Raw genomic sequence first — 13696 nt, forward strand, 5'->3', positions numbered from 1 at the left:
GAAAGCACACTGTTTCCTAATTTCACTTATTGGACAGTTTTTTCTCTTTCTAATGTCATTATCAAACTCAGCTGCAAAACTAGGGTAACACGCCTTTGTCAAAGGATCTCTACAGCTACATAGCATGAGCAGAGAATCCCAAAATTAAATTTTGAGTCTTGCAAAAGAGATTCAGTTGTCACCAATATCTTTCAACAAAAGTTAGTTTCCCAGCAGTGATTTCAGCCTAAGTGCATAGATCATTGACTTTGTAACAAATAAAGCTGAGTTTATTATAAAAATGGGTATTTAAGCCTTCTTAATCAGGTGTATTAATGAATCAACTGCAAATAAAATAAAATTTGACCATAAGATTAAGTGACAAAAAAAAAAAATCTGTCTGATTTCCCCCTTCATGATGCAAATTAAATCCTCATTTATTGTTGATTATTATTATCAACATAATCCTCATTATGTTGATAAATCAGCCATTCAGCTGATTTATCAACATAAACCAGGCATTATCCACCCCTGGAACACAGCTCTCATACTTAATCTTCAATACACACTTCTCCAATAGACATTTTGCACCCAGATAAATTTGATGTGTTTGTTTTTGAAAATAGTGTAAATGAATGCCATTTACACACAACACACAGATGTCTGAGTCAAGTTGATTTATAAAGCAAAAACCAAAATAACTTTTTGGAAAAAAAGAAAGAAGTGGTTTGTAGTTTTCCTTTTTTATAAATTCATAATGACTCTAACCAAAGCCAAAGTAATTTTTACTAAACCTCTTCACCAGTGATTTTGTTAGTGTTCTGAAAGTTAGACAAAATCATCCTCCGCGTAATAAATAGGCTCCTTTAAAATACCACAGAAAACATATCCTGGGGAGCTGAGGAGAAATTTTTGACTGCAATTTTGTGCTATTTCTTTCATGAAAGAAATGGCCTTCAACAGCCACCTCTCCTCCAAATAACCCCTTCCTACTTTTTGCCTCCACCTCCATCACTGTGCTAGGAGAACTGCCCATGGAGCCATACGTAAAGTGGACTGGAAAACTGGGCTGAGAAAAAGAAAAATTACATTTCCTAAAAGAACTGCTGCTATGTGACCAGTTTTCAGTGAAAGGGGTTTGAAATACGGAAGTCTCAGTTAGAGCCTCTTCCTCCTTTCAAAAACCACACTGAGCACTGCTAAGGAAAGTAGTAGTTCCCCCAAAAGCCCTTTGGACATCAGGCAGTAGTTAATAAAACTAATAAATAGAAGAAAACTCGATCTCAGGAAGCCTTTTTCCTAGGGAGGTGACTGACTGACCCTTGCCGCAGAAACAGAACACCACATTTTTTGGCAAACAGCCTAAAAGCTGCTATTACTCTGCTGCCAAGATATACTTTGATTAAAGGTGTTTTGAGGAAATGGATTTTCTCCTTTTGGATTTCTTCTGAATATACATGGAATACTTTTCCCTTTGTCAGATAAGATGATCTATTCACACTCTATGCACACTTTCAGAAGTTTGTGTAAATCTGTACTGAAAACAGTCAGCCAATAATCCCTTCAGTCATATAACTGGGCAGTAGTCAAACTGCATTTGTCGTATCAAAGGTTGGCGTGAAGGAAGAAACAGCCTCTCACAGCAATTTCCAACGCTGCTCTAACAACCGAGGCAGTGAATCAGCTGAAGCACCCTGAGGTTTACATAGTGCCACGCAAATTGTTCCTCCTCTCTTAAATATCACTGCAGTAAAGAAATAAAAGACATGCACTATTCATGCAACTTCCTCTTCCTGCTTACTATAGCTACAGTTGTTTAAAATATCTGGTAACAAATCATGTTGTAACCTCCTAAATAACCTATAACCAGACTACATTATTTTGTGAAAACAAATGCTCGAGGAAACAAGGCCTGAGAAATCACGGAGCAATAATCCTTCCTTTTGCCAAGTTAAAAAAATGCCTAGTACTGTATTTAGAAAAGTCATATCGGTGCTTGGGGCTAAGTCTTAGTTACATACAGCTCAAGTTCTTATTTTACCTTATTTTCTCAAAATACCTACCAAAATAACTTGGAAAAATCCCTACTTAAAATGTCTCCCTCAGTAGTGGAGAATTTTAACAGAGATTTAGGTAGACTGCTTAATTTTGATATACCCTAACTTCACATCATTTAGGGAACTAGCTTTCTTATCGTCCCCTACAATCCAAACGACTGTATTTACAAAGCACAATCCATTCTGGACTTCATATAATAACCAAACCTAGCACTTTATAACAGCTACCTTTTTGTGACCGTCTTCAACAGGATTCCAAGCTTTGCATTATTTCTACAGGATCATTAGAATTATCCAAATGCCTTAACACATTCCTCGTTTGTTGCTTTATTTTAGGCTGCTCCCTTTCACACCCAGACACACAGATTATGAAAATTATCAATAATGGACAGATTCAGTGATACTTTTGCTCTAACTCTTTAAGGGTGATTCTGTTAAGAGTACGAAACATTTGTACACATACACGTAATTTTGCCAGTCAAACTCCGCACCAAGAAAAAATTTACATGACTAGTAATGCCAGCTCAAGCAAAACGAACTTCATGAGTTTTATCTGCCATTAACGGCTCACCAAAAAACTGTATTTGTGGGATGTCAAGACACATCCGATTTTATCAGTGTCCTCCAACCACACATTCTGCGCGACTCGGATACAATGGCAAGTTTTAAGAAAATTGGCTGTCTATACTGTTGCAGAGGGGAAAATGTGTGAGTAATAAGCAATGAATTAGGAAATCACTAAAGAAGAGGAAAATGACTGCAGAGTCTTCTGGCAAGAATCAGGCACACACATGGCAAAGCGATCTGCACCTGAGATGACAGAGACTTTACAATAAATGTGTCTTCAGCTCTAATAAAGCAAGTAATTTAGTTAACATTCCGATTCTACGAAGCAAGCCTCAAGGACACGACTAGTGGCTCCCAAACAACTTTGCAAGGCCATTCAGTGCTCTCTAAACTTTTTTTCCTTAAAAAATGCATTATGATAAAATTCCAAGAGGTCTAAGAGAAGCTGAGGCTTGACAGTAGCTATGGTCCAAAATGTTTGGTCTTTTGCTGTGATTCCCAAAGCAGCCCATGGCTCTAAAGGAGCGGGAATGATGATGTCTTTGACGTTCTGACCACACAGTTTTAATTTCAGCACTAACACTTTTCCTCTGTGGGCTCCAGCAATTCTTTATCCTCATGTGCAGCACCACCTCCCTCTCAGACACCTACCAACGGGGAGCAGGCAAGATTTTCAAAGTTGAAGGGCGACTTTAGACACCCAATGGGAGGCAACTATAGGGCATCATATTTTGTAAAATGAGAATTGAGATCTCAAATCAATAGCCACTTCTAAGAACGCTGCTCGAAACATAGGAAGTACTTTGAACATGGAAAGTGCTAAAATTCTGCAATAATCAATCACACAGAAATGCCAGTTCCTAAACAAAGTCACACTAAGAAATACAGAACCAGTACAGTAAATGAAACATTCAACAAACAAATCCTTCATATACCTTGCATAACCATAGTATCTAAAAAAAAAAATTTAAAAAACACCTAATTGTATCCTTTCTGCACATTCCCTGTATTTGTTTAAGTCAGTTTATATCAGAAATACTTTTCTTTGCTTTTCAATATTAAATAAGGCATTCAAATCTGTGACAGGTTATGAACTTTGTTTTCACTTAAAATTAGAACGCAGTTCCAATTTTGTAGCTAGCAATTTTACCATATACAAAAGCTAAATTTGTCAAGTCCATGACAGGACAAATACCGAAGAATCATACATTCCTACATGCACTATTATCTTAAAATAAAATGCTGTTTACCCCACTACTCTGAAGAGTCATTTATAAAACTATTTCACACAAGCACGAATGGCTCCTGTTCTGGGCTACTCACATGACCGTTATCCCATACGAATATTGAAAACTACTATTTTCAGTATTTAGCTTGGTCCCAGTAGGCAACAGCTGCTTAGGCTGACCAGCTCCTGCACTGCAAGTCTAATTCATATATCCCCTCGGTATGAAAAAAAAACTTTTCCAAAATTCTTCCCCCCAAACCATCCCTAAATAATAAATCTTAAGGCTTTTTCAAAATCTGTACCAAAATTATACTGACAGTTGCTCTGACAGTTGTTGCTCAACAAATTTAACAGGAAGAGAATTTAGTTCATAGCTATAACTGTCGAGGTCTTCCTTTTAACATGCCTTGATAAAGCCTCCTCTGTAAAACTGTAATGGTCAGGTTTGGGTTCATATTCATCAAATACAACTAAGTTTTAATTCCATTTCAAACACGATTTATGATCTAAGCATCAGTTTAATGTCCTGCGTTCAGACATGTCTACAAACTAGTTTATCCCTATAGCTCCCGAAATCTTAAGCTTCCTTTCTATTTTGTTGCAATTCTTTTTCCAAACAGGTACACAATTATCTGCAAAAACTATTTCAAAAACGTCGGAAGGGAACAGTAACAGAGTAACAAAATGTAGCAACATATAACAAAATATACTTTTTGCTATAAACCACATAAAACTTCTTTCCCTGCTGAAATATTCCAGGGTGAAAACAAACAGTTTGCCTTTTGTCTACATCATTATCTCTCCTGCCCATTTACAGGAAAGCTCTCCTTTCCCATGCTTATTTTTACCCAAAGTAAACAAGTAAAAAAAACAAAACCATCCACTTAAGTCAAAGAATGTGGAAGGCCAAGGAATTGCAGAGTTTTGTTTTTTTAAATCACAGTGTAGCTGTTGGTTCTACTTTCTATCTTTTCTATCATAGTCTGTACTATTGCTAAGTGGTTTTGGTGTTTTTTTCCCCAACAGCAGCTGAAAAGAGGTTTGTATAAAAAAAAGAGTCTATCTGCAAATAAGTCACCTGTGTTTTGCTGGAAGATATGACCTTGCATTCACAGTAGCACTCTGTCAGATCTATTTTGCTGCAGTTCTTATCTGCTAGCTTATAAACAGATTTTGTGCCAGAAATTAAAGGATTTTTTTTAAAGGTATACTGTAGATACCTTTTGCCAGTGAAATAGGTACAAAAAGAGTCATAACTACTGAGGACACCACAACACAATAAAGAAAAACAGGTGACAGATCACTAGCGAAAGGCACAAGTCATGATGCTTTTAATTAAATTTAAACACATTATTATATTTTTCTTTAATAACTCCTATCTCTCCACCCCAGAAGAAAGCAAACAGAAGTTTTAATGAATTCAGCCAACCCATCCAAAACTAGAAAAACGAATACCAATGATATCCGAAACACATGTTGAATGCTATTAAATTCGGCACATATTTACTTGCCTTAGATTATGAATTTTACTTTCTGATGAGAGTTCAGAGGCAACCTCCTAGCAATAAACAGAGGCATCCACCCTGACCATCCCCCCCCGATACCACCTACTGACCAGAACACAAAAAGCTTTTGCTCTTTGTCAACAAAATAACATTTTTCTCCCTCAGTCACAGAAAACATAAACAGACAGTAGCTATTAGCAGAGCGGGACCCTGTTAGTGCAGGAATGTCATATAGTCAATGAAACGGTCATAGTATTGTGTGACAAGTGGAAGCTTAACACAATAAAAACTTGCTGCTTAAAATGCTCATGGCTAGGAAAAAAAAACAACCCACAAAAACGATGGGACAAGATACAGGTCAACATCCAAGTCTCACAGCAAGGCAGCACATCAGACAGCCCTGATTTTCCTGTTTTTAAAATGGTTTCTGAAAGAAGCAGCGTCAAGACTGGTTTGATTAGGTTTTGGTAGGTGATTTTTAAATTTAGAGTTTAGTTTTTATAAAACAAGATTTAGAAATTACACACAGGACAGAACGGATGTCTCTGCCTGGAAGAGACAGCTGGCTGAAGCCAGGGCCAGGCTCTGCAGGCTTTGGAACACGCTGTGCTGCAAACGCATTAGCCTTCAGCAGCCGCAGAGTATAAAAAGAAAATAAGGTTAAAAGACCCAAAGACAATGCGAGGACTAGTTCATCACATCACGGAATATCTAGCAAATAAATAGGGCCACACTTTATCCTGTGTGAAGTTACAAGAGCGGGATCGTTAACCCTCAGCTCTCAAACTACTGTAACCAAAGCAGTGCAGCCTTTGGGCTGTTCTAACAGGCATCTCGCTGATCCTCCAGTGACAACATGTGAGGTATTAGCTGGGCAGTCTGAAGCAAAGGAACACTTTTGAGCAAATACACATTCAGTTTTCTAGTATACAATAACACACACCCACTTAATTTTAGCCAAAAAGGGGAAAAGGCTTCAGTGATGATGAAGAAATGAGGGGGGAAACTGTGCTCCAGAAAAGCAACATGATTTCAGAAGCTAGGATTCTTGGTCACTGGATTAGCTCAAAGTACTTTCAGCATTCAAAAAACACAGGGAATTTTTCGGGGGGGGGGAGGGCATGGGGGGAGAGAGGGAAGAAGTAAATGAACTGGTTCAATTCTATAAAATGATTAAGTGAAAATAATACACATGTCAGTACAAACAATGAGATCAAATGCTCTCCACCTTGTTCAGAATGCCAACATAGAATCATAGAATCATTTAGGTTGGAAAAGACCCTTGGGATCATCGAGTCCAACCATCAACCCCACTCTACAAAGTTCTCCCCTACACCACATCCCCCAGCCCCACATCTAAACGAGTCTTAAACACATCCAGGGATGGTGACTCCACCACCTCCCTGGGCAGCCTATTCCAGTGTCTGACCACTCTTTCTGGGAAGAATTTTTTCCTAATGTCCAGCCTAAACCTACCCTGCTGCAGGTTGACGCCATTCCCTCTTGTTCTATCGCTAATTACCTGTGAGAAGAGACCAGCACCAACCTCTCTACAGTGTCCTTTCAAGTAGTTGTAGAGAGCGATGAGGTCTCCCCTCAGACGACTCTTCCTCAAACTAAACAGTCCCAGCTCCTTCAATCGCTCCTCATCAGATTGATTCTCCAGGCCCTTCACCAGCTTCATTGCCCTCCTCTGCATTCGCTCCAGCACCTCGAGATCTCTGTCATATTGAGGTGCCCAAAACCGGACACAATACTCAAGTTATCACAACTGCATCAATACTCAAGTTATCAACAACTGCAGTTATCACAGAATGCCATCTGCCCCTCTCAGAACATCTGAACAGATACCAACACCTGGAAGGAAAGGGAAGAACAGCCCAAAAATACAGTGCTGACCTATTTAAGGACATTTCCCTTACGAAGAGAAGAAACTTTTCATTAGAACGCACCCAAAAGATGAACAAGAACTCTCCCACAGATATTGTCCTGGGGGTGTGTGTGGGGTGTGACAGGGACAATCAACACAGAATCACGGAATCACGGAATCTTCAGAGTTGGAAGGGACCTCTAGAGATCATCTAGTCCAACTCCCCTGCTAGAGCAGGATTGCCTAAAGCACATCCCTCAGGGCTGCATCCAGGCGGGTCTTGAAAATCTCCAGAGAAGGGGACTCCACAACCTCCCTGGGCAGCCTGTTCCAGGGCTCTGTCACCCTCACTGTAAAGAAGTTTTTCCGTGTATTTGAACGGAACTTCCTATGTTCTAGCTTGTGCCCATTGCCCCTTGTCCTGTCGCTGGGAACCATTGAAAAGAGCCTGGCTCCGTCCTCCTTAAACCCACCCTTTAGATACTTGTAAACATTAATCAGGTCCCCCCTCAACCTTCTCTTCTCCAGGCTAAAGAGTCCCAGCTCTTTCAGCCTTTCCTCATAAGGGAGGTGCTCCAGTCCCATAATCATCTTGGTTGCCCTACGCTGGACTCGCTCCAGTAGTTCCCTGTCCCAGAACTGACTGTTCCCCAGAACAGTCAGACATGCCCTGGAATCACCTCTCAGTGCAGGCCACGTAGAACTTTTGGAGCAGCTGAACTCCTGATGTCCGTCCCAGCCTGAACCTTCTTATAACTACAAAATAAAATAGTCTGGTAACTAGGTTTTCCAGTTAAAGACACCAATCCAAAGGAATTAATCTATACATTTTGTCTTTGACTTCGGTAAAATATCAAAGTTGCATTCACCTGGATACCTCGCTCTGCATAGCGTGAGAGTTGTTGTTGTCAGTGCACAACAGCATTCAGGTTCTGAAGTTGTAGGAAGCTACTCTGCCAAATACAGCACTATTCTGCTTCTCGAACTGTCACTTATAAAAGAGAGACCAGGCAGGTAGCTCTTAGGTTTTCTCCATGCAGTATCTTTTGTACATCACTGAACTGCCAGATAACAAATCTAAAGGCTCAGACACCGTGTAACAGCAACTAGAAGGGAAATGCAGAGACACTTCTTCACTTGACAGGGCTAACAGTTCAAAATTATGCAGCTAAGATCATCCACACAAGGGTATTCTATTGCAATTTTTGGAGATCTCCTTGCCAGACAACTGAGATTTTCATTACTTTCGGTTAATACCACTGCAACAGCTCCTGCACACCACCAGGGCATCAGCACTGTTAGAGATCTATCGAACTGGAAGTGGTACAGAAAGCCACTGAGTGCTACAAACCCCACTCGGTACTCTGGCTTGGTGTTGGCACTGCACAGCTTGACCAGGAAAGCCACAACAGCGCTCTGCCATACACAGACCAGCTGCATGGTCTAACCCATCATATTTGGAAGTGTAAATAAAGTGTACTGTTCCTGAATGTTAACGATGCTTCCTATGAACTGCTGCTTACCTGGTTGCTTTTTTCCAAGCAGAGTTGGCTGTGCCTCTGGTGTTACACAACCCTCAAACCCACATCCCTGCTGTCTTCCTGAGATCTCAAGGTAACACAACTCAAGCATCTTTCCGGCTCAAAACTTATCTTTGAAAAACATCAGGGCATTTTACTCAAAGCAGTGAATTGTACCCCATTAGTCTCTACATTCTGTTATTACTAAAACTTAAGTACGTCCAACTATTTACTTGATAATGATATAATATAATACTATTAACTAGAAAGTTGCATGCTGTTAATGACTTACTACACAGTACATTTAGTATGGGACAGCGTTAGATGAAGAAAAACTGATAAACTCTCCGTGTAGGGTGGTGTTAATTGTTTCTGAGCAAACAAAGCACACTGAAGGCCAAGACACCAAACCAAACTGATGATTTCCAAGAGAATCCCACATAGGCACTGAAGACCGAGCAACAGCATTACTGTCACCATCCTCTGTCACGCAACAAACCACTGCTATTTGAAAAGACAAACAGCACCTTAGTTATTTGTCTTTCGTCCAAAACTGTTCTGGACTTGTAAGACCATAATACAGTCCGACGTTCTCAGCATGTCTCCCATTCCCAGAGGACTCATCACCCCTTTATGTGGCTACACAGCCACACATAGATTTTCACAGACTAAAGCACAGCAAAGTCACCACTTCAAGAACTTAGCTGAAATAACTTGAATTCCATATCAGGTCCTCTCATCACTTACTTCTAAGACCGCCCCCTTCATTTTCCATGCCCCTTTTACAACTCTCGAGAACACAAGTTCTCAAGATCATATACACTCAAGACAATCTTGTTAATTAGTGTATGAAATACTGTCCTCTTAAACAAGAAATTGCAAAACACTGGTTGGTTTCGTATAGAGTACTTAATAACTACCTAAAAGCACCTTCAGCAAAGTACCAGTCCCTCCCCCTTTCCCCAGTCCCTTACTACTTTCCAACATTTCTGCACACCAACGTCTTTCTTTTGTACTACTACAACATCCCACTTACATCACTCCCACATATCTGCCTGGTTCCAACCCTCCTCTATGGAAGGGAACACTTTTTCACAAAACTTGTTGCCACATCAAGCACAGGTACAAATACACGCTCTAAAGGCATCCAAACCCACACATTCTTCTCTTCTCCTATCAGAAATAAATCAGACACAGATTTTGCCACGCTTTGATTCAAATAGTCCGAGTATTCCTTAAACTCCACAGCCATCCACAGTACAAGCAGCCCTATTTCTGCCACCCTACTCTTCTCACTCGCTCTCATTATTTTCTCAGCATCTTTCCCCAGGTTCTCAGCCCTTTGACGTTCTTTTAGAAACTAAACATCATGGCCATATGGAGAAGCAAACGTATGCTGGAATCTACGTTAAACCAACAATTACAGACAGGGATGAGTTGTCTGAGCGTCCCTCGGAAGAAACATGCAGCGTGGTACCTATCTTAGGCTATTTTTCATCTTTATGAGCTGTGAAACAACCAAGCCTTTAACGTCAAACGGGGAGGTTTACAGAAAAGTAAACACAAAACATGTATCATTCCAGTATTTTTTTCCTTAGTACCATGTTTAAACATCTGTTCAAGCATCTTGACTTTTTATTATCCCTTACTTCTACTACACTAATCCTTCCTTGTCAGAACTAGTGCAAGTTTTAAGCAGTTATTTTCCCATCAAAGAGCTTCCTTTAGAAGAACAAAAACCTCTTACTCTAGGTTTACTGCTCATTGTATTACACTGAGTTTTTACTTTCTATTAAGGGCAAACATATTTCTGGAAAGGTGGTCAGTGTACTCACAGAGAGAAAAGCAGTTGTGTTCGATATGTGAACTCCTAGCACTGATGCAGTTCCAAACCCTACAGAACGCTGCTTTAAAAACCACACACACAAACCTCAAGCCACCTTCAAGGGGAAAAAATGATAGCTATGTTACGTCAAACAGACTTTGTTCCAAAAAACTTCCGTACAACTGTAACAGAACAGGAGAGTGCAGTCAGAGCTCAGACAGAGCAATTAACTTCCAGGTCAATAACTCCTGGTGTCACACCAAACTAGGGAGCACTGTCAAGCCAGCGTTGAGACCACCACCGCAACCTCTGTGCTTCACACACAGATCTGGGAAAATCCATGGCCATAGGAAAGAAGGTAGGGGAAGGAAAGGAAAGGAAAGAAAAAAACCAGAAAGAATTTATCTTTTTTTGTAAAAAGCGATGTAACAAATTAAACAAATCATTAGTGAGACGCAAGCTTTAACCATTAAAATATAAAAACCTAACTAATGTAAGTTCTTGTACTAACCTGGGCAACATCTGGGATGCAAGGTAACTCCAATGAACGGAAAAACTATGTTTGTAAATACAGCATTTAGAAGTAATTCCTCCCCTTGAGAAAAGGCATGAGAAATACTGCTGGAGGGGGCACAGGAAGCCCTTTAATCAAATCAAAACAGCCAAACCTGATGTACTTCCCTGCTATAGCACCGCAGATGTTACAGCCACGGCCGCCTTATTTCCCTCGCACGGTGTAATACAAGCACAGCAGCCTGTTCAGAGGCAGACATCCTCTCTCCGCAGCCTTTTTCAAGTGGTTTCCCCCCCGAAAAGCATCTCACGGATGTTTTTCTTCCATTTCTCGCCACTTTGAAAGCCGTAACGCACAGACAGCGGGGAGGGCTGCAAAGCTCTGGGGCACAGGGAAATAGAGATGGGCGAGACGGCGCACACCAGGTGAAAAAGCCTTGGGAGATTTCGCAAGGTGAAGGAGGAAGAGAAGCAGCAAATCCCCGAAGTGTCGCTCCACGGAAAAAGGCACCGTCATTCCTGCGTGGAGAGAAGTTTGGGGAGCCCTTCCCGAAGGGGGCCACAGGTAAGAGAAGGCACTTTCCTCTCCCTCAGCAGGATTTCAAAGGAAGAAGAGAAACACAAAACAAAACCCAAAAACCCAAAACCGAAACACCCCAAGCCCTCCGAATATTAAAATTAAAAAAAACCCTACAACAGCGTTCCAAGCGCATCCTGCGGGTCTCCCCAGCCCCACACCTCCCCGTTCCCGGCGGGGGGAGGACTCTCCCTCACACACCGCGACCCCTCAGCCGCCCGCGGCCCCGCTCCCCTCGGGCAGAGGCAGCGGGACGGGGCCGCCCCGGAGGGCCGGGCCGGGAGGAGGCGAGCGCCCGCCCGGCCCGGGGGTGCAGGGGAAGCCCCCGGGGGTGCCCGGTGACGGGAGGCACCTACCAGCTGCTGCCGGACCCACCGCAACATCCCCGGCGGGGCGGGTCGCGGCCCCCGCGGCGGGGCCCCCTCGGCAGTGCCGCGCCCTCCGCTGCCGCCGCCTCAGGCTCGCCGCCCGCCGCGGCTCCTCGCCATGGCGCAGGGGCCCGACGCCGAGTTAGGAGCGGCACAGCCCGCCCCGCGCGCCCGGCCGCCGCGGCTGCCGGCGCCCCGCCGCCGCCATCACAGGACGCCGCTGACACCCCCCACGCCAACGCCCGGCCCCAGGAAGTGACGTCTGAGGGCGGAGGGGCGGGAAGAGGAGGGGGAGAGGGGAGGGGATGGAGGGAGGGGGGTGAGGAGAGGGAAGGGGGGACGAGGGGATGGGAGAAGGCGGTGAGAGGGTGGCGGGGGGAAAGGGGATGGAAGAGGGGCTGAGAAGGGGCAGAGGAAGGGGGTGAGAGCGTGGAAGAAGGGGATGAAGGGATGGAAGAAGGGGGGAGAGGGGATGGAGGAAGGGATGGAAGAAAGGGGGAGAGGAGATGGAGGATGAGGGTGAAGCGCCTGATCCGCCCCAGGCCTGGTCCGCGAGGCGTGAAGTGTTGTTCCTCATTTCTTCACTTGAGTTGTTTTTTTTTCTTCACTTCACTCGGGGAGCTGCTGCCTCCGGACCACAAGGGCCGTCCCTCGCCCGAGCGACCCCAGTCCAAGCGGCCTCCTGCAGGGACTTGGGCAGGGGGCTGGAGGTCTCCCTCCTCCCCATACAGGAGCCGCAGCCTGCCACGTCCCTGCGCCCGTCAGCCTCCGAGACGCCCCTTTTCTAGTGAGGTGAAGCTGCTTCACAACCTCATTATTTCTGTCTTTTTTTCCTCCATTAAAAAAAATGCAAAACACGCACATGTTGGAATAAAGGCGCGGAAAAGAGGCCTGATAACCACTGATTTAAACCTAAGAAGCAACAGCACAGGGTGTAGGTATCCCAGGTGCTGGGAGGCTTTTGGCACCTTTCTCTTTTCCTGAGCCTGGCAGCGTTGTGCTAAACTGCTCTTTGGTTACAGCTGGATGTTGAAATGTGTTGGTGTCAGGCGGTGATCTCTTTGAAATCTTCTGTTTTGCTCCGAAAACAGCTACTACTTGTGAAAACAAAACTGCGTTCAGCTTCAGACACTTACGCACACCGACACCAGGCTGCAGCTTCTGGGCCTGTGTGGCTAAGAACTAAAGGAGATTATTTTAAGCAGTAAAGACCTGAGTATTTGTGACCAAATGCTGTTGTCAGTGGAGTCAATGACAACTTTGACGCTGACTTAGAGAGCAGCCTTTTTGTGTGTGAAGATCAGAGTACTGTTCCTGCCATTCCCATTTGTTTCCCCGTAATTATGAAATACAGCCACAAATCATATCTGCCATAGAGCTAATGTAGTTTTCAGTGTTCAGTTAGAAATTTAGGATGTAATTCATCATTTAAGATAGATGATACAATGGCTGAACAACTGACTCTTGTGGCAAATGCTGATGGTTTAAGCATCAGCATTTAATTAGAAAAATAGCCTTAAAACAGTGGGGAATAAGACTATTTTTATCAGGCACTTAGGAAAGCTAATGTTAGCAAAACTCTGTAATAAATGCTAAGCATTATTTCAAAACATTTAAATACATCAAAGCTGAGTTTCAAACAGCTTGTGCTGCCCTATTCATCTAATGTGAAGTCTGAAATAACAGA

General features: G+C 43.0%; 1 protein-coding gene across 4 annotated transcripts in view; it reads right to left on the minus strand.

Moving 5' to 3' along the window:
- Positions 1-12223, minus strand: part of ATP11B (ATPase phospholipid transporting 11B (putative)) — a 63985-nt gene extending 51762 nt beyond the window's left edge. For all 4 annotated transcript variants that reach the window (XM_054206046.1, XM_054206045.1, XM_054206044.1 and 1 more), the window contains exon 1: positions 11998-12223. In XM_054206046.1, the coding sequence (XP_054062021.1) occupies positions 11998-12024 (27 nt within the window). In that variant the 5' untranslated portion in view covers positions 12025-12223. The remainder of the gene's footprint in view (positions 1-11997) is intronic.
- Positions 12224-13696: the final 1473 nt, after the last annotated feature.

Source organism: Rissa tridactyla, chromosome 6 (assembly GCF_028500815.1).
Source record: "Rissa tridactyla isolate bRisTri1 chromosome 6, bRisTri1.patW.cur.20221130, whole genome shotgun sequence".
NCBI classification, from domain to species: domain Eukaryota; kingdom Metazoa; phylum Chordata; class Aves; order Charadriiformes; family Laridae; genus Rissa; species Rissa tridactyla.